This window comes from Aegilops tauschii, chromosome 3 (genome assembly GCF_002575655.3).
Source record: "Aegilops tauschii subsp. strangulata cultivar AL8/78 chromosome 3, Aet v6.0, whole genome shotgun sequence".
Classification (NCBI taxonomy): domain Eukaryota; kingdom Viridiplantae; phylum Streptophyta; class Magnoliopsida; order Poales; family Poaceae; genus Aegilops; species Aegilops tauschii.
In genome coordinates, this window is record NC_053037.3 from 196639792 (window position 1) to 196664018 (window position 24227).

Here is a 24227-nt window from a genome sequence, read left to right on the forward strand (position 1 = left end):
TATTTAACATGCCGGGATCAAGAGGGAGCAGCGTGCGGGTCCTGGGAAATAAGTAAAAATACCGTCAAGAAGAACGTATGGAGGTTACCCTGCACACCTATGATGCATGCCCCCTTTGTATGCCGATCCTTCAAAGGGGCTGGTGATCAGGCTCGCGGGAAAAGGAACCTGAAACAGAAAGGAAAAAGTGTGTCCAGGGTCGGTCTAGCCAAACTGTAGATCCCGGGTTAGCTCATGCCTCCGTCGATGTCCATGGAATTTCGAGTGTGTAATTATGTACGCGTGGTACGAATGCCACTACTTCATCGGGACTGGGACGAAGGCCAAATTGCTAGTCAAGCTCTTGACGAGCCTTGCTGTCCTTCTGCAGTGTAGTTCGGAACTTCTTGATGGTGTCCAGGGGCTCGGCAGCCGCACTATGGTGCTGCTTGAGAAGGCCGCTCTGTACCTCTGCTGCTAGGGCGGCGGTGTGCTCCTCTGTTCGGAGGGAGCGTTCCGTGTTGCCATTGACTGTTATGACGCCGCGTGGGCCGGGCATCTTGAACTTGAGATAAGCGTAGTGTGGCACTGCGTTGAATCTAGCAAACGTTGTTCGTCCGAGCAGTGTGTGGTAGCCGCTGCGGAATGGGCGATGTCAAAGATTAACTCCTCACTTCGGAAATTGTCCGGAGAACCGAAGACCACTTCCAGCGTGATTGAGCCCGTACAGCGGGCCTCGACGCCTGGTATGACTCCTTTGAAGGTAGTCTTTGTTGGTTTGATTCGTGAGGGGTCAATGCCCATCTTTCGCACCGTGTCTTGATAGAGCAGGTTGAGGCTGCTACCACCGTCCATCAGGACTCGTGTTAGGTGAAACCCGTCAATAATTGGGTCCAGGACTAGTGCGGCTGAACCGCCGTGGCGGATGCTAGTTGGGTGGTCTCGTCGAATGAAGGTGATCGGGAATGACGACCACGGATTGAACTTTGGGGCGACTGGCTCTACCGCATAGACGTCCCTGAGTGCTCGCTTGTGCTCCCTTTTGGGGATGTGTGTAGCGTATATCATGTTCACCATTTTGACTTGAGGGGAAAATTTCTTCAGCCCTCCAGTGTTCGGCTGCCGGGGCTCTTCGTCCTCGTCCTCACTTTGTGCCATTTTCTTTGTTTTCGGCATTTAACTTGCCAGCCTGCTTGAAAACCCAACAATCCCTGTTGGTATGATTGGCTTCCTTATCCGGGGTGCCATGTATTTGGCACAGACGGTCGAGTATGCGGTCTAGGCTGGAAGGTCCTTCATTGTTTCTTTTGTAGGGCTTCTTCCGTTGGCCGGACTTGGAGCCACTGAATCCGGCGTTGACTATGGTGTCATCGGTGTTGTTATCATTGCTTCGGCGTTTGTGCCTATTGCGCCGAAGCTTGCCAGTGCTATTCTTGGCCTCAGAGGGCCTATCTCGCTGGCTATGTTGTTACTACGGGCCAGCCAACTGTCCTCTCCCGCACAAAAGCGGGTCATGAGTGCCGTGAGGGATGCCGTGGACTTCGGCTTTTCTTGGACGAGGTGGCATGCTAGCCATTCGTCACGGATGCTATGTTTGAAGGCTACTAAGGCCTCGGTGTCCGGACAGTCAACGATCTGGTTCTTTTTTGTTAGGAACCTAGTCCTGAATTTTCTGGCTGATTCTCCAGGTTGTTGAACTATGTGGCTTAAGTCATCGGCGTCTGGTGGCCGGACATAAGTTCCTTGGAAGTTGTCCAGGAAAGCTTCCTCCAAGTCCTCCCAGCTGCCGATAGAATTTTCAGGCAGGCTGTTAAGCCAGTGCCGAGCTGGCCCTTTGAGCTTTAGTCGGAGGTATTTAATGGCGTGGAGGTCGTCTCCTCGAGCCATATGTATGTGGAGAATGAAATCCTCAATCCATACCGCGGGATCGGTTGTGTTGTCGTATGATTCGATGTTGACGGGCTTGAACCCCTCGGGGAACTCATGGTCCAGTATTCATCTGTGAAGCAGAGAGGGTGTGCGGTGCCTCTATATCGGGCCGCGTCGTGGCGTAGCTCTGATGGAGTTCGTCTGCGGTGTTCGGTTCGGGCACGGTTAGATTTATCATGTCCGAATATGTAGCCTTCCTCGTGCCTCGAGGTACACCCTCACGATCCGTAGATCAATCTTGTGTGTCCTGGTCTATCATCCAGGATTTGCCGGAGGTCGTATGTGTGACCCCGAACTCTTTCGTCTCTATTTTTACGAGGCGGTGGGGCAGGCTGTTGTTCGGCCTGAGTTGCCGCTTTGTCCCGGCCGCGGGGTGGCCGGTCAGCCGCCCTGTCTCGACCACGCGGTGGTCGTTCCACATTACGCGAGGGAGATGTGTGCTCTGGTGCTTCCTCGTCGAATTGAGGTAGCAGTCTGCATTTCGGGTAGCTCTTAGCTGGGCGCTTTAGGCCGTATTCTTTGGCAGTCAGGACATCAGTCCATCTGTCTACGAGCAGATCTTGTTCGGCTTGAAGCTGCTACTGTTTCTTTTTCAGGCTCATTGCAGTGGCTATGAGCTGAAGCTTAAAGTGTTCCTGCTCCACAGGGTCCTCTGGCACGATGAAGTCTTCGTTGCTGAGGCTTGTCTCGTCCTTGGAGGGTGGATGGTAACTATCGTCTTCCGAGTTATCTTCTGTGGCCTGTTCATCAGGGTTGTTTTTCATGTTGTCATGTACCTCATGTTCGGATGCCGCACCGACGGGGTCTTCATTGTTTTCGGCAGCCCCCGGAGTGCTATTTTCTCCAGTACCAGTGTTGCCATCCTTTGAGCGACGAGGCTTAGAACGGCGTTCGGGGCACTGACGCTTGGACTGCGTCTCAGAGGGTTTGTTCTTATCCGGCTCTTCTTTGTCATCGCCAGATCCTTTGGGTGTATCAACCTTGTACACGTCGTACGAGGAGGTGGCTGTCCAACGTCCGGTGAATGGCGGGTCTTTGCCTTGCTCCATATCGGCATCGTCGTCCATACCGTCGATGTCTTCGGAGCCATAGTCAAGCACGTCGGTTAAGTCGTCGACAGTGGCTATGAAGTGGGTGGCGGGTGGGAAGCAAAATTCCTCGTCATCCGTCTCTAGCTCGACCCGAACATAGTTCGGCTGTGAGTCCTCATCCAAGGATAAGTTCTTTAAAGAATTTAGTATGTCACCAAAAGGTGAGTGCTGGAAGAAGTCTGCCGCGCCGAATTCGAAAATCGACAACCGATCCAGCTCGGTGTCCGCGGGCACGTCTGATCTGGAACGTGCAGCCGAAAACGAGTCCGGAGTTCCATTGGCGCGAATATTGTAGGATGTCGAGTCTATGTGTGGCTCCAACGCCGTGGACTTTGTGGCCTCGGAGGGCACGATCTGCTTCGGTTCTGAGGCTGTTGCAGCAACAGGATCCGTCTCCAGGGTGTGCTCCGATGACAGATTTAAGTCATGTTCATCGGAGAAAGGGGGAGCGATCGCCGCGGTTTCAAATCCCTCGAAGATCAAGTCTCCACGGATATCCGCGACGTAGTTCAAGCTTCCGAACCTGACCTGGTGGCCAGGGGCATAACTATCGATCTGCTCCAGATGGCCAAGCGAGTTGGCCCGCAGTGCGAAGCCGCCGAACACAAAAACCTATCCGGGGAGGAAGGTCCCTCCCTGGACAGCGTCATTATTGACAATTGAAGAAGTCATCAAACCTTTCGTCGACGGCACAGTGGAACTCTCAATGAAAGCACCAATGTCGGTGTCAAAACCGGCGGATCTCGGGTAGGGGGTCCCGAACTGTGCGTCTAGGATCGATGGTAACAGGAGATGGGGGACACAATGTTTACCCAGGTTTAGGCCCTTGATCTTGGTGAATATGAGTGTTACAAGAGTTGATCTACCACGAGATCGTAATGGCTAAACCCTAGAAGTCTAGCCTATGTGAATATGGTAATGAATCTGTCCTATCCGGACTATGCTCTCCGGTTTATATAGACACCGGAGAGATCTAGGGTTACATGAGGTCGGTTACAAAGGAGGAAATCTTCATAATAGGTCGCCTAGCTTGCCTTCCACGCTAAGTAGAGTCCAATCCGGACACGGGTATTATTTTCAGCCTTCGTATCTTCACAGCCCAGCAGTCCGGCCCATGGATAACAGGCCGGACGCCCGAGGACCCCTTAGTCCAGGACTCCCTCATTGGCCGCCGAAGAATACGGCCTTAGTAGCCCAGACAAAAAGCCACCTAAAGGGTAGGTGGCTCCCTCAATACGATGGCAGGGCACTGGACCCCACACCACCATCGAACAATGCGGCGGGTCGGCCACAGTTCGGTCCAGACAAAGCAGCAGCCCAAACAGAGCAACATACCAACCCATCCGGCCGTCAAATCAAGAGCAAAACATCTCGAGGGAACACTCGTGACATCAACCAAGACCCGGAGGATAGAGCAGGGCAGACAAGATCGATGTACAGATCACGTAGATATACCCCGACCAACTATGATGGTCACCCATTCGGACACTACAGAGCCGACCACACCCGGTCCGAACTCCGTAAGCGGAGTCCGCCGGAGGTGCTTCACAGTGTGGCCCAACATAGAGGAGCCGCACACCCTCTCTGCTTCACCGACGAGGTAATGGAGCACGAATTCCCAGACGGGTTCAAACCAATTAACATCAAATCATACGATGGAACAACAGATCCCGCGGTATGGATTGAGGATTACCTCCTCCATATTCACATGGCTCGCGGAGACGACCTTCATGCCATTAAATACATACCTCTCAAGCTTAAGGGGCCAGCTCGCTACTGGCGAAACAGTTTACCAGAAAATTCTATTGGTAGCTGGGAAGACTTGGAAGACGCCTTTCGAGACAACTTCCAAGGAACATATGTCCGGCCTCTAGATGCCGATGACTTAAGTCATATTGTCCAGAAGCCCGACGAGTCAGTCAGGGAGCTCTAGACTAGGTTCTTAGTCAAAAAGAACCAAATTGTCGACTGTCCGGACGCAGAAGCCCTCACAGCCTTCAAACATGGCGTCTGGGATGAATGGCTAGTGCGTCACCTCGACCAGGAAGGACCCAAGTCCATGACATCCCTTACCGCTCTAATGACTCGCTTTTGTGCGGGAGAAGACAACTGGCTCGCTCGTAAAACTAATAGCGCCAGCGACCCGGGCACTTCCAAAATTCGAGACGGCAACGGTAAGCCACGACGAACCAAACACAACAGTCGCAGTAATACATGCGACACAGCGGTGAACGACGGATTTCACAATCCGAAGCCCGGTCAACGGAAGAAGCCACTAAAGGCAAACCAGGATGGACCATCCACCCTTGACAGGATATTGGACCGACCTTGTCAGATTCACGGTCACCCTGATAGGCCAGCTACTCATACCAACAGAAACTGTTGGGTCCTCAAGCAGGCAGGCAAGCTCAACGCCGATCACAAGGGGAGGAGGCCACCAGGCGATAGAGATGACGGATTGGCTCGCCAGCCAAACACCGGGGCCAGAAACACTTTCCCTCTGAAGTTCGACCACTTCCAGAACGGAAATAGCAGTTCGGTTTCCGCCGCCCACCAACTGTACTGGCAAAGTTCACACCACGCGTACATCACTATACACTCAAGATACCATGGGCATCGGCGGAAGCACAATATGGAAAACCCTGCAAGAATCCCCGTAACGTTCTTATCCGTCTTTCTTATTTTTCTGTATCATTTCTTAAAAACAGGTGACCATCAGGACAGCATCTACATCGGACTCTCTCGAAGTTCGGATCCGCACACTCACCTACGGGGCCACTCCCGTTAAGGATTCCCCTCCCCGAGGACGGGTGGCGCAGACGTGCGACAGGAGGTCCAAAATAAGCTTTTGTAGACTGCACTCTTTCTTTTGAGCCTGTACCATGCCCTTTTCCTCTGTTCCCAACCCCGAGCATGTCAAATAGCTGGGTTGTGGTTTTTACTCTTTATATATATATTTATCATTGGCATATTTTAAGGCGGCGTAACGGCTGCCTTACAAGACGCGCCTCGGCATAACTTGCCAGGGGCCTGATATGGGAACAAACGAGCCGCCAGTAAAAGTCCGAACAGCTCTATAGCGTACTTCGGCATCGCAAGTTTGGCCTTATATGCATCAGCTCCGAATCATTGTCTGGTCAATAGTTGGGTTGCCCGGCTCCTGTGCTTGCTACCCTACGTTCCGCTCTATCGTCTAGGGTAGTAAAGGGAGAAATACTGCGATTGTGCCCTGGCCTAGACCGGATGAGCACCACAGTAGAGAAGCCGAAAACTGACTGTCATGATGCGGCGAGAGCTGGTCAACCACTTGAAGACTTATTCGAATCTTTACTGATTCTCTGTGTCACACGAGGGATCTTTTTTAGATCAACATATGTAAAGCACTATGCATCGTATACATACCAGGGGCTATGTCGTAGCCCCACCATAAAACTCCTATGGCTAAGTGAAAGTGTTAACGCCCTATAGTCCGATTGCCTGGTTTGCCGCATTATCACCTCCTTTACGGACCAAGACGTTGGATAAAGAGTGATTAAATGCTTTTCCGAACACACCCGTACTTCCTACGAGGGGGCTGAAGCCGACGACTGGAAAACTTTCAGATTATACTAAAACGGCCATAGAGGAGGAATTCAAGCCTTTGAGCAAAATATAAATAGATTAACTATAAAGTTGTCTGTTACATCATTATATAAATCACTCGAACATTATATCTTTCGAGCATTGACCCTCTATCAAGCGGGTGGCATCTAAGACATCTTCAAAATAGTGCTCCGGCTCATTACAGTCCCGGCCCTTGGGTGGACTCCTCGCCGCAACATCAATGGCCTTCATCTTTCCCCAAAAGTTTTGACTCGGGCAAAGGCCATCCGTGCACCCTCAATGCACGCCGACCGCTTCACAGCGTCGATATGTGGCACCGTGTCAACATGCCGCCGCACCAGGCCAAAATAACTACTCAAAATAGGCTCACTTGGCCACAACCGGATCATGACGTTCTTCATGGCGTCGCCAGATATCCTATGAAGCTCGGCCCACTGGGACATCTGTTCATTGAGCAACAGAGGGCGTTTCGACGTGCCGAATTGTGACCAGAAAAGCCTCTCCGTTGCATACCCCTCTTGTGCGTGGTAAAATTGCGCCGCATCGGAAGAACTCTTCGACAAGTCCAAAAATTCAGCCGGAGAACTCCAGACCTGGTTTAGCTGAGCATAGTCCGGATCGCCAAACTTGGTCTGAGCAAAAAGGGCTTACCGGCCGCTATCTTCTTAGCCTGCCGAATCTCTTCACGAGCTGCCCTAGATTCAGACTGAGCTTCACTCGCCTCTCGTACGGCCTTATCAACCTCAGCCATTTTGGCTTTATTCTCCTTCTCAAGGAATTTACAGCGGCTGGAAGCATTCTTCAATTCAAGCGGCAGTGCGGATATTTTTCTCCTCACTTTGGCGCCGAGCTGCTTGTTCGGCTCTTAGATCAGCCGATGCCTTCTCGACAGCCACATCACTACGCCGGGCATGCTCCTTGGCCCGTGCTAGCTCCGCCCGAAGAGCTTCAACGACGGCAGCACCGTCTGCAATCATGCACATTTCATATAAACCCTTTTCGGCATCAGGCCTACATTACAAGCACATTGGTGTAAGGAATGCTCGACATATATACCTTGCGAGTCGTCAAGACTCCTGTTGATCAATGCAATGTCATCTTCCACAATATCCAGCTTTCGCTGCAGTTCAGCCACTTTCGTATTTCGGGTAGCTGCAGGAGGGGAGGCAGCCTGTATTCCAAGTTAAATCAAGGTTAGCAACTGAGCATATCTTTTTGATCCTCTGATCGCTTCCGTCGGAAGGCAATCCAAGTCTCAGGGGCTACTGCATATACAACAGGTGCATTCTGTCAATATTATTCAATTGGCAAAACTACATCACAAACCTCAAAACCCCTTAGGAGGCTCGTGAAGGCCTCGTTCAACCCGCTCTTCGCGGATAGAACCTTTTCGACCACCGTAACCATCAAGGCATGGTGTTCCTTTGAAACAGACGCTTGTCGCAGCATGTCCGTCAGCATTTTCGGCGCTTATGGGTCTTCGGAAGCCGCCGCCGGAGTACGGTATTCCTTTGAAGAAATCCGCCCACTCGCCCCCGGGATCATCTCCGGCTCTAAACTGGATAGGGCGGGGCCGCCACGCTTGATTGCCGAAGCCTGAGTGACAGAGGCACCACCTTCGGGTAATGCCCTCTTCGTTTCCTGCACTACTTGTCAACCAGGAGGAGCCCCCCAGGACGATACCTCAGAATCATCCGCCCTATTGGGCAAGGGGGGCGGAGAAGGCATGTCACTCTCCATCATCTCTGGAAGAAGGTCTCCCGAGGAGGAGGACGATTGGGAAACCCCAGGCGTTAACCTGCGAGGACATACGTATGTCGGAGGATTGCTTCAGTAATAATAAAGGAAGGAGGTATGGTTAAAGTACCCTGCTGCACTTACGGTTTGGCCAGAGGTTTACCCTCAATAGAAAGCTCCACGTCAACATCACTTGCCCGGCCCAAGCTGCCCGTTGATGGCATTTTCCCTTTCTTGGAATGTTTCCCCTCCTGACCTTCAGAAGCGGCCCTCTTCTTGCCATGGAAGGCCTCCTCTACACCTTTGCCCTCGGGCAAGAGGGTTTCGGTTTCCCCGAACACAACGTCTGATTTATCCTTGGGGCAGAGACCACCTCTGGCCTCCTTGTTCTTGCCCTCCTCCGCAGACACCTGGTACGGTGTCGGAGTCAGCATCCTCGTTAGTAGGGCGTTCACAGAGTCTTCGGGAAGGGGCGCCGGACACCAGATCAACACCGCTTTCTTTCTCCAGTCCTGTGAAGGGACGGATTGTTCAATATATTACCAAGAGATACTCGAATAAAGGGTGTGCGGAGATCGAATACTTACCGCGGTGTCCGGATGATTGCAGTCGAGGCCAACATCTTCGGTGGTGTCTGGCCATTGCTCTCGTTCCCCGAAATATAATTTCCACATTCCCTCGTGCGTAGTGCCGAGTAAGTGCTGAAGAGTCCACCGTCCTTTGGATTAAACTCCCACATACGGAGAGGCCGCCACTGACATGGCAGGGTCCGGCGGACTAGCATTACTTGAACGCCGTTCACAAGACCGATGCCCTTCTCGGTAAGGCTTCAGACGCGACCTTGCAGAGTCTGCACTTCATTGACGGATCCCCAGTCCAGTCCCTTATTGATCCATGAAGCAAGCTGAATTGTAGGGCCGGGTCGGAACGCAGGCGTAGCCGCCCACTTGGAGCCACGCGGCTCGTAGATATAAAACCACCCCTGCTGCCATAGGTCGGAAGACTTGGCGAAAGATCCTTCAAACCAAACCGCGCTGGCAAGCTTGCCTATTGTGACGCTGCCGCACTCTGCCTGCTCCTCCTCTGTCACCTACGGCCTCACGTCAAAGGTCTTGAGCCACAAACCAAAGTGCGAAGGAGACCGGAGGAAGGCCTCACATGTGACGATAAATGTCGAGATGAGGAGAATAGAGTCGGGGGCAAGATCGTGAAAGTCTAGCCCATAGTAAAACATGAGCCCCCGGACGAAGGGGTTAAGCGTGAACCCTAACCCATGGAGGAAGTGGGACACAAACACTACCCTCTCGCCGGATTTGGGGGTAGGAACGACCTGCCCCTGTGCAGGAAGCCGATGGAGGATTTCCGTGGTCAGATACCTCGCTGCGCGGAGCTTCGCAATATCCTCCTCTGTGACAGAAGAAGCCACCCACCGGCCTGGACAGCTAGATACGGACATGATTGGGGCTGGTGGCGATGGGAACTTGGGGTGCCTAGGGTTGAGGAAGAAGCGAGCGCAAAGGAAGAAGACGAGTCTGGGACCCTATATAAAGACCCCAAGTACTAAGCGTATCCACCTCGGTCTCGAAACTTACCAATCTCCAGAGAGTTCTACCCGGGGGACGGTTGGGTTACCCATGCTTGCATTAATGAAAATCCCGTGAATAAGGGAACACGATCTCTGTCTTGGCAAGACAAGCCAGTAAAACCGCGTCCCGAGACGTGGGGCGACGCGCCAGCCAACGGTTGGAAATAGTAACCGAGCAGGCGTGATGTCATAAACAGTTACCAATAAATTAGGCTCGTATATTTTCTGCAACTATATATACAGGTCCGGATATATCTACTACATCCGAAGACTATCTTGGAGTTCGGAGAAAGGGGAACCCGCCTTGCAATGCCGAAGACAATCTGCGCGGCGGAATCCTCGTCATTAAAGCCAGGTTCAGGGGCTACTGAGGGAGTCTTGGACTAAGGGGTCCTCGGGCGTCCGGCCTGCTATCCATGGGCCGAACTGATGGGCTGTGAAGACATGAAGACTGAAGACCATACTCGTGTCCGGATTGGACTTTCCTTGGCGTGGAAGGCAAGCTAGGCGACCAGCTGTGAAGATTCCTTCTTGTGTAACCGACTCCATGTAACCCTAGATCTCTCCGGTGTCTATATAAACCGGAGAGCATAGTCCGGATAGGACACATTCATTACCATATACACATGGGCTAGACTTCTAGGGTTTAGCCATTACGATCTCGTGGTAGATCAACTCTTGTAACACTCATATTCATCAAGATCAATCAAGCAGGAAGTAGGGTATTACCTCCATAGAGAGGGCCCGAACCTGGGTAAACATCGTGTCCCCCGTCTCCTATTACCATCGATCCTAGACGCACAGTTCGGGACCCCCTACCCCAGATCCGCTGGTTTTGACACGGACAAGGGGTGGAGGACACACCCAAACAAGACCCAATTAAACCCTACACCAAGTCATGCTATTCATGTGGAGAAGAAGGACACATCTCCCAAAATTGTCTGAAGGGGGGTCTAGTAGCATTCCCGATAGTGGAAGTAGAGTATGACCCACAGGAAATAGAAGCCCTGATTTCCACGGAAAAGTCCAGGAAGAGAAATAGATTGGATTCCAGGAACAACCCAATTTCTACAAAGAAGAACCTGAGTCATATCACATGTTTCAGGTGCAAAGTTTTAGGGCACTACTTCGGCGGTTGCCCAAAAAGGAGGCCGAGGACCCAAGGAGGCTATGTAATCACCAGGAAACCTCAACACTGGTCAGAAGTAATATGTTTTCGTTGAAATGAAGCAGGGCACTTTGCCAAAGATTGTCTCAAAGAGAAGGAGACTTGTGCTAAATAGTTGTGTCGAAAAAGAAATATAGTAGTAGTAGTGGGAACAATTCTTTTATATTGAGGTGTTGAGTTGAGGCATGTAATGGAAGTGCAGGAGATTATATTTGAGAATCAATAAAGTTAGCATCATTGGTACTGATTTGAATATTATGAGTTGTTACTCTATGAAGAAAAAAAATTGACCATTTTCGAGGATATGAGAAATATGGTCTATGGTTGAATTTGTGCATTTCAAGGGTGGTAGTACCCTGTGAGGAAACTTGACCCTTGGAAAAGATAATGGTATTCCACGAAATGGATTTCGGACAAAATAAGTATGAGTTTTGACTCGATATGTGGGATACCCCAAGAGTTTGAAGGGATGAAGTACTGTTGGATATAAAGGAGGTATAATGTTGGTAGTATGGAGCAATTGTAACTCCATGATGAGTCTGAGTAATCACGTCTTAGTTTGGTACCAATAGAAGGAAGGGAGACAGTAGAATTGGATGGATTTAAGAATGCTAGGAATCTGGATGTTGGAATAATGATCAGTTGCCCCCGATGATGAGTTCAAGGTTTACAAATGATGAGATGTGCCATAACCCACAGGCCCCAGGACCTGCCAAGAAGCAAGCACACTCTTGCTGAAGGAAAAACCCTGGAAGAAGATTACAACTTTATCCACACACGATCTTATAGGAGTAACGTAAAACCTGAGAGTTGTGAAGGAACGATAGAAGTTTGTTTGGCTTGCGGAATCAATGGATTTATCCGAACTTAGTTCATCGACAAGAGAAATTCTGCAATGCTTGTGAGGATGACCGAGTGTTAGAATGCGAGATTCGCTAAACCATATACAAGGTAATGATTTGGGTGCGGGATGGATTGATCACCATACCGACTTACTCCTACTATTCGCCTTGCTATATGGGATGGTAAATCTGAGTGACTAATCCATAGTAGAGACACGACGATCAAAACCTTGTTTAAACCTTAGAATGGTATCACGATTTCCCTTGTACCAGGCAGTTGTTGCCAACCGTAGGTCATACGGTGAGAATGAAGCCCAGGCCCGTTTTCTGCAGGGACCTAGTTAAATTGTTGACCGCCATGAGATATCGATAGTTGTTTAGTATTGGCGCCAGACCAGTTAGCTAAGAAGACCCAGTCCCGGAAGAACCCTACCAAGATGAAAGGACACAAAAATTGAGGAAAAGGTTATGCCACTACCGGAAGAGGCAGAGAAGGAATTATCCTGAAAATCTGAGAAGATCAACCCTGTCATCAATAGTGATGGAGTATATGAGTTTCGATGGAACCGTAACCATGCTTCTAAGGGTGGTAGCACCCCAAACCCCCTGTGACGATCGATGGATTTTGAGGAGACCCCCGAACCTAACCTATTTCTTTCTAGCCTCTCCGAATCTCCAGGGCGAGATTCATTTTAAGGGTGGTAGGTTTGTAACACCCCAAAATTCTAAATTTTGGAATGTTATATTAAATAAATAGTTTTGATTGTCTGTTTGACTGTGGTGTGGTTGCTTGTGTGAAATTGAGTGAAATTTGAAACTTTTTGAAAGTTGAATGAGAAGGAATGAAATGACTTTCCCAAACTTTCATCTTCCTTTTATGATCTCCCTTAATTCAAATTCTTTTCATCACAAAACCCTAGAGAGAAGATGACATGACTTCTTCCATTTAAAATGAGAAGGGTTTTTGAAAATATTTGAATTTCATTTGGAAATATTTCAAATTCAGAAACTTTATGCAACTCAATGAGTTTCATGAGAGAAGATAAAGTGACTTCTTCAAATGTTAAGAAAGAGAGTTGGAAGTTTCAAATAATCAAATTTAGAGTCCCTTTGGAATTATTTTTCAATTTGGAGTTATTTGGTTTTATTCAAATTATTTTTCTCCAAAAATAAAATATACAGAAAATAGGGTAAAATGATTCCCCACATTAGAAATTTGGAGAGAAATGAGTTTGAAATCATTTTGGTATTTTCAAAATATTTTATTTGGTTTTTAAAAAAACCAGTAGCACTGCTTGCTTTATTTAAAATTTTGTGGAATTTATTTGACGCTAGAAAAATGTTCATGTTGTAGAAAATCTTTTTCTAAAATTTTTGATATATAATATGCCTATATTATATTTTTATTTCTTTTTTTTTATTCTTTTGTCTGTCTGTGTTTAAAAAAAGTTTCGGGCCGACCGAACTGGGCCGCACCCAGCCCAGCCAGCCCGCCCGCTCGTCCCCGAGCTCGGGACAGAGTCCCGAGCGATCCAGCGCCGCTGCCGTGTCGCGGCCGGACTCCGCCGCCGCCTCGACTTGCCCCCTCCTCCACGTCACCTCGCCGCCTCCCCTCGCCTTTAAATAGCCGCGCCCCCGCCGCCTCTCCTCCTCGCTTCGCATCTCGCCGCCCCGCGCCGCACATTGCCCCGATGCCGCACAGCCGCGCCGTACTTCGCCCCGCCGTCCAAAGCTGCCGTCATCAATGAACCGCCGCTGCCGGTCGACTGGTAAAAACCGCCTCCGACCAGTCCGATCCCAGATCGGTTTTTTTAAATAAATTGTTTTGTTTTTATTATTTAGCGAACATTGTCTGTTTAGGAAGTTTTAGTGAACATTTTCCTTCTGTAGATCTGTTTAGCGAACGTTCGTTTGATAGATTTTTCTTTTTCTGTTTATTTTCAGCCAGGGACCTATCTGTAAATATTTTTCTTCGTAGTTTAGCCCGTGATCTTTAATCCCTCGCAACTTTTTACTCGTTTGTCCAAATCCAACGAAACCAACGCCAACTTCTTTGTCATGATCCCATCTATCCAGTAAACCAACTCAAATATATTTTTGAAAGTTTTAAAATTTGAATTTATTCAGATATGATTTAAACTTGTTTTAGTTATAATTCGAGTTTCTTAACTCCATTTTAATTGATTCTTTTTGCAAATCAAAGCTCTTGACATGTACCTTCTGTTAAGATCAAAATCACATAATTTTGCTGCTATTAAAAATATGTTTATGTCCGTTAGTTTAGTTGATGGTTTTGAAGTTTTCTGAAGTATTTTCTGCGTTCTTTTGGATCTTTGAGTGATTGCTTATGTGTGGTTATAATTGATTTCTTACGATAGATTGAACGGAGTGTGACGAGTAGAACTATCAGGAATTATGAGTGCGAAGAATCTTCATCAACAGTACAAGGAAAGTTCACACTTTGATCATATTTTTCATACCCAGTTTTACTTGCATTAGTTTCACCCTCAAAGATTGCATGTGTAGGATTGGGAATATGTGGGTATTGCTATGTAGTTGATGAGGTAGGAACCTATTACCTTTGATCACCCCGGGAATATACGTTATGCTCATATTGCTTAGCCATGCTCGTAGACGGGGATTGGTATGTGAGATTCATGAAAGATGCGAGAGATAATAACTAAGGGAAACTTAAGGTGGCTACTTTAATACACATCTGGGTGGATTGGTTGGGGCACCCTAGAGCACCCAGTGGTTTGCCCGGGCACCTAGAGAACCCAGTGCTTGCCCAAGGGGATCCCGGAGTACCCGTGTGATCACCCTATGGAATGCCACCCAGGCTCAAAGGGATCATAAGATTATTCATGCTAGAAACTTCCGTGTGCAGCCACAAGCCATTATGGGCTCTGGCATAGTTGAGTATGTTGTGTGACCTGTTTCAATGGTAGGCTAGTAGATGTAGGGGAAAGTAGGTGGTACTGTCTACCCAAAATAAAGAGTTAATGCTTCGGAAAGCTGTGTCTCGATCATCTGTTTCTAAAACATCATGTAGTGCGAGAAATTCAACGGAGGAGATCGAGTCTTGTGGGGAAAAGTGCGCAAACCTCTGCAGAGTGTACAAACTAATCATGATTAGCCGTGTCCCCGGTTATGGACAACTTTGAGTATCTGATATTTGAATTATTGGTTGGTCTCATCACGTTACTTAATTAATGTATTGGGTTATTAATAATTTTGGGATTGGGTTGGAGGAACCTTCTCAATAACGACATCAACTTGGTAGAAAAATAAAATTTATTCCTTTGTTGTAGGGAAAAATTGGCTTTATGCAAAATTAAACTTAGAGCCTCGACCCGCCAAATATTCATGTAGTGATAGCTATTATTCATCATTGCTCTATGGTGTGAATTTGCCAGTACATTCAATGTACTAACCCTACATGGCTGCAACGTCTCATGTTGCAGGAATCTTACAACGAGTAAGTGATACGTTAGGGTTACGATGTCTACACTCAACTTTGCCGTTGGTGTTGTTGGGACTCCACAACCTTGTTGTTACTTCCGCTATATGGATTGAGGTAATATTATTTACGTTACTTTATACATGTGATTTACCTCTGTTATAAATCCTCGAGTACTATGTGTGTCAGCATACCGATCCAGGGATGACACTTCAGCACAGAGACTTGATCCATTTGGGTCGGGTCGCTACACCTGCGTGGCTCCAATGGCGCTCCGAGTGGCTGCCGACGACGAGCAGTAGTTCACCATGCATGCCGTGGTGGACACCCACAAAAGGTTCATGGAGCTCTCAGTGGTGTACACCAACAACCCGGTCTGGGTGGAGCACTCCATCCACATCATGGAGCTATTGCGTGCCGAGGAGAAGTACAAGGTGGTCGGGTTCGACCTCGAGTACACCCGCGCTCATGTCGGGTCTCGTCCCAAGGTCATCGTCGCCCAGATGTGCGTGCGCAACCACGTCCTTGTCTACCACTACTGCCTGGCCACAAGGCCTTGCGAGCGTTTAGCCAGGTTTGTCAACAACCCCCACTACATGTTCGCTATGGTGGAAATCACCAACGATGTAAAGGTGCTCGAGAATTCGGGCATCGCGTGCCAGAATCTTGTCGACATCCAGGGCCAATACAAGATCTGGGGAAGCAAGGAGCATGAGAAGGACTCACTGGTTCACCACGCCGAGGCCATCATCGACCCCTACTACAGAGACATGAAGTATTCCTGCAACAAGGACAAGTGTGTCTGGCACTCGGCCTGGATGGAGAAACTCGACAAAGCTCACGTCGTGTACGCAGCCAACGAGGCGTACACGAGCTACGATATGTACAGACGGATCGTTGACATGAGGAAGTGCCTCCTTCCCCAAAACGGCCAGGGATCAAGCCAGAAGCAGAGCAATGGCAAGCGTCGCCGCAACAATAAGTAGATGATTAGATCCTCGTTTCTCCTAGTTTAGTATGCATGTAATTGCTTACTTTGGTGTGTGGAAATGTTATGTGTGTAGTCACGTGTGTAATTGTATACTTAATTTGGTTTTGCAATGTTGTCTTTTTAAATATATATGTTGATGCTCTGTAGACATAGCAAATCACATCGCACACGGACTAAACAATGGAACCTGTCGGTGATGATTTCATCAATCACTGACAATTGTATACCAGCAATCGTTTGCTCACAACACAGTCGGCTTGTTAACAGGAATCGTCTGTGTTGTTATTGGTCTTCCCACACATTTCCGATTACAGACCTGTTTGCTGCGTATCACACACATCTTGTTAAGTTGAACCGTTTCTGTTCTCTTGGCTCAACGCAAACAATTCATCCGAGTTAACTGTATGTCGTATATCACACACACCTTCATTTGGCTGCCCATTTCTGATGTTCCGCCTCATCACAAACAGTTCATCCGAGTGAACTGTATGCCATATATCGCACACGCCTGCATCTGGCTGCCCGTTTATGTTCTTCTTCCTCATCGCAAACAGTTAATTGAACTAAATCGTATGCCCTGCATCGCACACGCAACTAAAATGGGAACCATGTTTGATGGCTCCAGCATCGCAAATGTTTGCATCTTTTTTCACAGTTATTCTACATCATTGCTTGCGATTAATGCATCACACACAGTTACGTCAAAGGGTCTCTGATCGTAGTATCGCGTTAGCAGCATCCTGCAGTAGTGTGGGTTCTTCCTCCTTTTTTTCCCAGGCTTGCCAACTTGCTTCTTATATTTGGGTGGTGCCATTGGAGGGCCATTTGTTTTTGGCCACACTCTAGGATCACTCTAGGACCATTGAAAGCCTAAATGTTGTAGCACTTGTTTACCACATCTTCTGGCTTAATCCTCTCATACCTTAGACATGCCACTCCATGTCTACATGGAATTCCACACAGCTGTTAAGCCCTACATGAGCACTCTTCCTTTTGTCTGTTCACTTCCATGTATCAGTATATTCCACTTCAACTATGGCAATTGCAATGGGAAAGATACAATCATTGGGATCAACTCCAACAGTTGTCAACATCACTCCACCATACTTGTTCTTAATGTGGCACCCATCAATGCATATAATTGGCATGCAAGCAAGTAAGAAACCTCTCTTGCATGCATCCAATGACATGTAACAATTCTCAAAAAACTCCATCTTTTGCATTCACAAACATTGTACTTCCAGGATTTGACCTTCTAACTTTAGCTGCAAAGTCCCAAAGTAAATTGTACTGTTCTAGTTCATCTCCATTTATTTGCTTCAGTGAAATTTTTCTTGCTCTTGCTAGATTGCTTCTAGTAGGAAGCACATTGTAGTCCAACTGAACAAGCTTGGCAAAGTTCTGCAAGGACATCTTCTCATATGTTCTGAATGTCTCCACATACTTGGTAGCCAGATATCTTGTTGTGAATTGCTTCAGTGCCCACTCTCTTCACATGTATGTTGTCCCACATACTTCTTCACAACTCAAGATTTTGTCCTGCTATCAGGTGCAGCAAATAAGAACCAGGGACAATCACCAACACAGCCTGCCCTTACTATCTGTTTATTATTTTTTATGTACTGCATTTGCACTCTTTGTTTCACAATGTACTCTTGAATTGTTGCCCTCAGTTCCGTCACAGTCAAGAACACCATGCCTATGTGAAATTTCACTTCTTTCATGTTCTCTGGCCTCCACCTTTTGAGCTCCATTTTCTTCTTCCTTTTTTCCTTCCTTGAGCATCAACTACTTCCACTTCCTCTGCTGAATCACTCTCTTCAAGCTCCGAATCTTCTAACTCTTGCAACTCATCAGATTCATAGTCATTGTCCTGCTCCCATTTGGATTTCTTCTTTTTCTTCTGCTCAAATTTGCCATCCACCCATTCTTCATAAAGATCATCATCATCTTTACCTACTTCATTGTCAGAGTCAACCCAGTTTGAATCCCACTCACTGTCATCACTGTCACTGTCTTTTTCATTGGGTATTTCTTCTTCTACCACAAGCTTTCTCCTGCTTCTTCTGAGCTCATGGCTAACACTTTGTGCCATTGGTGGAACACTGTTACTGCCTACATTGTTGTTGCCTGCATGACACTGGTTGAGATTGCCTTTCTGAGCTTTAACATTAAACCTAGGACTGCCCCTAATTCCAGTATTAAATTGATGAGACTTAGGGCTTAGTACAGGAGGAAGATCAGATGTACCACTAACATGAATGTCATCAATTACATTGTCAAATGTCATATCTTTATGATCGACAAACAACTGAAAATACTAAAATTTTGGGACAACTGTTGTCATGTGTAATGTGTCAGTATCGCAGTCCACAATCCAAAGACCATCAGCTAGATTCTTTCCAGGGAGCAACTAATACAAAGTGAAGTTCGATTGGTCACTATACACTAATTGTTGCATAAAATCAGTGAGCCTGAGAGGAGACCATGTATCTACTTCACATCCATTGAACACAGCATCTTTGCCATCAACATATGATTTGGACTTGCCAAATCCGCAAAAAAAACATCATAGTTTATTTCTACACTGAAAAGCTCCTCTTGTGGTCCTAGATTTCAAGGATTCGGTCATTGATTCAGACTAAATGAGAAGAAGGGGAACGAAATGGTAGGATTGGGATTAGGGTTACGAGCACTTACCATATCGCGGAGGAGGATCTCCGGTCGCCGCAGATGTGGCGCCATCCTAGCGCCTCCGTCGCCGGACGATAGCCGGCAACGACCCCTCTTCTTACTGGAGTAGCGTCGCCGCCGTCGATCCCCTTTTTTCGCTAGAGAGGGAGAGGAGAGGGGGGGGGAGAGGAACGGACCGCGAATGAAAGGGAATTAGGGTTAGAGGGTTCTTCTGCAAATATTCACGGTCGGTCGTTATCCCGCCTGGGCCCTCTGCTGTCGACGTGGCCTGGTCAAAGCGCCACGCAAGCTGGTTAGCGGGGGGCAGACGGGATTAGGACCTCGGATGAACAACTTAAAAAGATTTGAGACTCAGATATGCATTTTGAAAGAATTGGGACCCAATCAACTCTTTTAGAAAAGAATTAAGACCGCACTTGCATTTTTTTACTCAAAAAACATATGTGTGGTATGTAAATAACCATGCACATGGATGATGGCAAGAATAGCAGGGGGCGGTGGGTTTTTCAATTGGCGGGTGGTGGCGGAAAGGGGCTCCGTTAGAGGAGAGAGGATATTGATCGAGTAATAAAAAGGAAACGGCCGGACAAATCAAACAAAAACCAACAAGCAAGGAGAGAGAGGGTGGCAACGCAGCAACCAACTGGGGAAGGGGAAGGGCGAGGAAGACCGCGTCGTGTTCCTCGTCCCGTCTCCTCTCCTCTCCACCCCCTTCGCATTGCTCCTGACTTCCGATTAGATCAAGAAAAAAGGAGGAAGGGAAGGTATCCGCCTCCGCTCTTCTCCTTCTTTTGCTCGCGTGCTCGTGCCGGTGGATTCTTTTTCGTCTCCCATCTCATGCACCACTGCCCTTCGATTCAGGATTTGTTTGTTTTTTTCTTTCTCGAATGTGCCAATTTTTGCTTGCGCGATCAGCCCATGATGTGGCCGGCCAACACAAATAATGAGATGATATAACCGTCGAGTTGGTGAAACGGCGCAAACAAATACTCCTAATCCCCAAGAACGGGTCCAATTTTTGTTTACCGGTTTCATCATTCATCTTTTTTAGTATGATGATCATTCATCCCATCGCAAATGCTGCCAGCGTTCATATTTACACCATTGATGGATGGCGATTTCTCTATTCGTCTTCCCCTAGGACAAGAGTAAAGAAAATAAATTCCGTTCTGGAAGCAATACCAATATGTTTTGCTTGGCTGGAAGGATCTAATGCCGGATTCACGCAATCTATTTCGCACATCCGTTTTGTTGATTTTTTTTTTAATTCTAGGAAGCGATGGGGTGCTTTTCCTGCTGCGGAGCCGATGATGTTGGCAAGAAAAAGAAGCGCGATGATCCTTATGTTCCGGTCCCTGCCCCAGGTTGTTACTTACTCCCATCTTTGCTTCATCACATATTTCTCATGGTCGCAAAGATTGCTCTGTAGTGATTCGCACTATGAATCCAGTTTGGTTCTTCGATTGTAGATTTCATAGGTAAGTGTAGAGCTAATTGAGCAATGGAAAGGAATAGTGTCTTATTCATCGTCCTATGGGCAGATGCATGATGTAACTCTAAATGTGCAAACAATTCTTTCCCATAATAAATACAATTAGCAGCTTCCAGCTAGTTTATTTAGCTGTCTCCAGAAAAATAATAATTCCACTTTCGGCCATGCAACTGTGAAAATATTGACATTATGCATCGCATTTAGCAACGCAAATCCACAAACTGACAGGTTGAACCAGATTCAGTATAGGATTTCAGCTGTAAAATTTGTTGAATTTTGTAAAACCTGCTACCCGTAAATTTGCCTGCAAGCGATAGCAGAACAAGTGCTTACCAAGGGTGCTTGATATACTCAACTGGCTACATAATTTTGTACACTCCCAAGTGCTTCTGGAGCAAAGTTGACAAGATCACGGGAAGTTTCATATGGCAGAAAGACGACCAAGAGAAGGCTTCGGGTGGACACACCTTGGTTAACTGGAAAACTGTGTGTCGCCCAAAGAAGTTGGGGGGACTCGGCATTGCCGAACTTCATAGATTTGGGAGAGCTTTGCATCTTAGTTGGCCATGGCGGCAATGGACCGACCCTGGCCGGGAACCCAAGTGGGAACAACAACGTGCACTGAGCTGCCCCCTTTTTTTATTCGATGCAAATCTAAACATCTGTGAATCAACAAATTTTGGAAGTGCACCTTGTTTGTTAAAATGTGCATCTTCTGCACCAAATGGCACCACTGAAAGCAATACTTTCCTGAGTACTTTAATTTATTACCTATTTATTTTGAATGCAGGGGGTAACTATGGTTATAACCGGGGGCCAGCACCAACCAATGCCATCCGTACCAGTAGAAGCCAGCCAATTGAAGTACCAGCCATTCCCCTAGACGAAATTAAGGAAATAACCAAGAACTTCAGCAGTGATGCTGTTATAGGAGAGGGTTCATACGCAAGAGTTTTCCTTGGTGTACTGAAGGATGGCAAGAAATCTGCAGTGAAGAGGCTTGACTCCAGCAAACAGCCTGACCAAGAATTCCTTGTGCAGGTTCAAGGCTTCTTTCCTTCCAAGATAATCTCTCTTCATGTAGGTGTCCCCTACGGGCTGCCGTTTGACTTTCATTTCTTTTGCAGGTCTCGGCTGTTTCAAGACTCAAGCATGACAATGTGATCCAACTTCTCGGGTACTGTGCTTTAGGGAGCACCCGTATTCTTGCTTATGAGTATGCAACAAGGGGCTCCTTGCATGATGTTCTCCATGGTGAGGAACAATTTAAGACTTCTAATTTCGTAAATTATTACGGCATGTTTGTTTGGGCCTTTTAGCTTGATGCATTTATTAAAGAAGATTTCAGCCCCTATTGAGTAACAATACTCACGATGGGATCAGATACCATTTATAGCTGACCTCATTTCTGTCAGTAATATAGAGCCATTCAAGACTATAGCAAAGATGATGAATCTACGGCTCGTGGTCATTACAGGTAAAAAGGGCGTCAAGGGATCCCAACCAGGACCAGTCCTATCCTGGATGCAGCGGGCGAGGATCGCTGTAAGCGCCGCAAGAGGGCTCGAATTCCTCCACGAGAAGGCAGAGCCACCTGTCGTCCACCGTGATATCAAGTCCAGCAACATACTGCTCTTTGACAACGATGTTGCAAAAATAGGAGATTTCGATGTGTCTAATCAGGCCCCTGACATGGCTGCACGCCTTCATTCTACACGTGTTCTTGGCACCTTTGGTTATCATGCTCCTGAGTATGCAGTCAAATAGTTTGAGTGCTTATAGATTGAGATGGGCAAATTGACATGTCCTCTTATACGTGTCGTTTACTTCTCAGGTATGCAATGACTGGGCAGCTAAGCGCAAAGAGCGATGTATATAGCTTTGGAGTGGTGTTGTTGGAGCTTTTAACTGGCCGCAAACCAGTTGATCATACACTTCCCCGTGGCCAGCAGAGCCTTGTGACATGGGTATAGAGCCTTTTCAGATTCTACACTGGTTCCTGACAAGATGAAAAATAAAATCAAGTGTTTGGTATGTGCAGGCTACACCAAGGCTAAGTGAAGACAAGGTGCGGCAATGTGTAGATCCAAAGCTTGGTGTGGATTACCCTCCAAAGGCTGTCGCCAAGGTAAAAACAAAAGAAAAAATTAAGAACACGATGATACTATATGTATATCAAGCAATGCAAACTTTGATGTTTAACTATAGTTTACAGCTGTTGTTAAATATAATTTTGTTCCAATTACATCGTACACAGAGAAGCTTGTTTAAAACACATGTCCTTGTGAAACCACAACAAAGCTTTGTTATGCTGGAAGTAGACCTGAAACGCATTATTTTGTTCCATATTCACCGTAATGCACATTGATTATTGTTATAACAAGGAACCTTTCTCTTGTGGTTGACAAAGTAGTACACCCAATTAAATTGTCAAAACGTCTTACATCTAGAAAACGGAGGTAGTATGTTGTACTCCCTTCGTCTCATAATGTAAGATGTTTTTTGACACTACACTAGTGTCAAAAAAGTCTTACATTATGGGACAGAGGGAGTAATTAGCAGTGAGAGTGAGACTGACCATATGTTGTGGCAAACAGATGGCTGCAGTGGCTGCCCTGTGCGTGCAATACGAGGCAGATTTCCGGCCAAACATGAGCATCGTCGTCAAGACTCTGGCCCCGCTGCTGAACACCCGGACAAGCAACCGACCTGCCGGCTCGGCCGCCGTCGCCGTCGAGTGATCTCCAACCGACTGCATTCGCACGATTGCGAAGATCTGGTGATGCTTAGGGCGTTTTGCCCTGGCTTTTGCGGCGTGGTGTTGTACATGTCAACATGTGTGGTGATGTGAGGTGAGGTTTGGTGTGGTCTGGTGTGGTGGGATCTCATTTTCTTCCTCCTTGATGGGGGCTCGCGCTGTTGTACGTTAGGCAGGCAGGCATGGTGGCCTCTCGACCTCTCCTAGTGAGCAAAGCAATGGACGATGTGCTTCTTGCTTGGTCACTCTTTGCCTTCCTTGAAATGCCAGCAATTTGGGATGGCTATTTGAAAAAAGGACGGACAACAACTTTGCATTAAATTCACACACAAGAGTGCCACTAATGATCCTACAACTGTACTGTACACAGCACTGTTAACAACTTACAGCAGCACATCGTCAAGACAACCGGTGTAGGTACAGATAAATTGATAAGTAGTAGAAACCAATAGCCCCTACAAATAAATCGTACATAAAAATGTTACAACCATCCAGAAACAACACGAAATGCTAGTTTTCTCATCAGCCCTTTCGTAGTCAAAGCTCCCATCGTTGCTAGTTTGTTGGAGAAATGTGAATGCTTGCGTGCTCATTTGGAAGATGATGCTCTGCTCCTGCTCGGTTTGGAATCTGGGTTGTCACTCTTGTCAGAGTCGGAGTTGTCCCGTTGCGAGTCCATTTCGGTGCTCCCCCCGGGGTTACGCCTCGATCTTCTGTCCTGCTCACATCATTTTTCTGCTTTCAGTATCATAATCAATCAATGGTCAACATATCCTTTATAGCACTAAGATTTATAGCACTAAGAGCAACTCCACTCGTTTAAAAAAAAAGAGCAACTCCAACGGGGCGACCCAAACGACGGCGTTTTTGTCCGCTTTTCGTCCGTTTGGGTTGGCCG

At 47.3% G+C, this 24227-nt stretch overlaps 1 protein-coding gene, 1 long non-coding RNA gene and 1 pseudogene across 2 annotated transcripts; 1 reads left to right on the forward strand and 2 right to left on the reverse strand.

Moving 5' to 3' along the window:
- Window positions 1-18643: 18643 nt before the first annotated feature.
- Window positions 18644-19238, reverse strand: LOC141020967 (uncharacterized). The gene is made up of 2 exons (XR_012180963.1): window positions 19086-19238; window positions 18644-18994 (listed from the first exon to the last, which is right to left on the reverse strand). It is a non-coding gene; the product is annotated as an uncharacterized lncRNA (long non-coding RNA).
- Window positions 19239-19568: 330 nt separating this feature from the next.
- On the forward strand, window positions 19569-23574 carry LOC109762590 (pto-interacting protein 1). Its single transcript, XM_020321459.4, has 8 exons — window positions 19569-19843; window positions 20353-20443; window positions 21362-21612; window positions 21699-21825; window positions 22049-22322; window positions 22406-22538; window positions 22613-22699; window positions 23169-23574. Exons 2-8 carry the CDS (start codon window positions 20359-20361, stop codon window positions 23310-23312), a joined length of 1101 nt encoding a protein of 366 aa, XP_020177048.1. The 5' UTR covers window positions 19569-19843; window positions 20353-20358; the 3' UTR covers window positions 23313-23574.
- A 104-nt stretch (window positions 23575-23678) lies between these two features.
- Window positions 23679-24227, reverse strand: part of LOC109778341 (probable receptor-like protein kinase At5g18500) — a 114850-nt pseudogene continuing 114301 nt past the window's right edge.

Coding starts and splice junctions, on each gene's coding strand:
- LOC109762590 (XM_020321459.4), top strand. CDS start 20,359: ATGGGGTGCTTTTCCTGCTGCGGAGCCGATGATGTTGGCAAGAAAAAG. Junction 21,826..22,048: donor CTTGCATGATGTTCTCCATG/GTGAGGAACAAT, acceptor TGGTCATTACAG/GTAAAAAGGGCGTCAAGGGA. Junction 22,323..22,405: donor TTTGGTTATCATGCTCCTGA/GTATGCAGTCAA, acceptor TTTACTTCTCAG/GTATGCAATGACTGGGCAGC.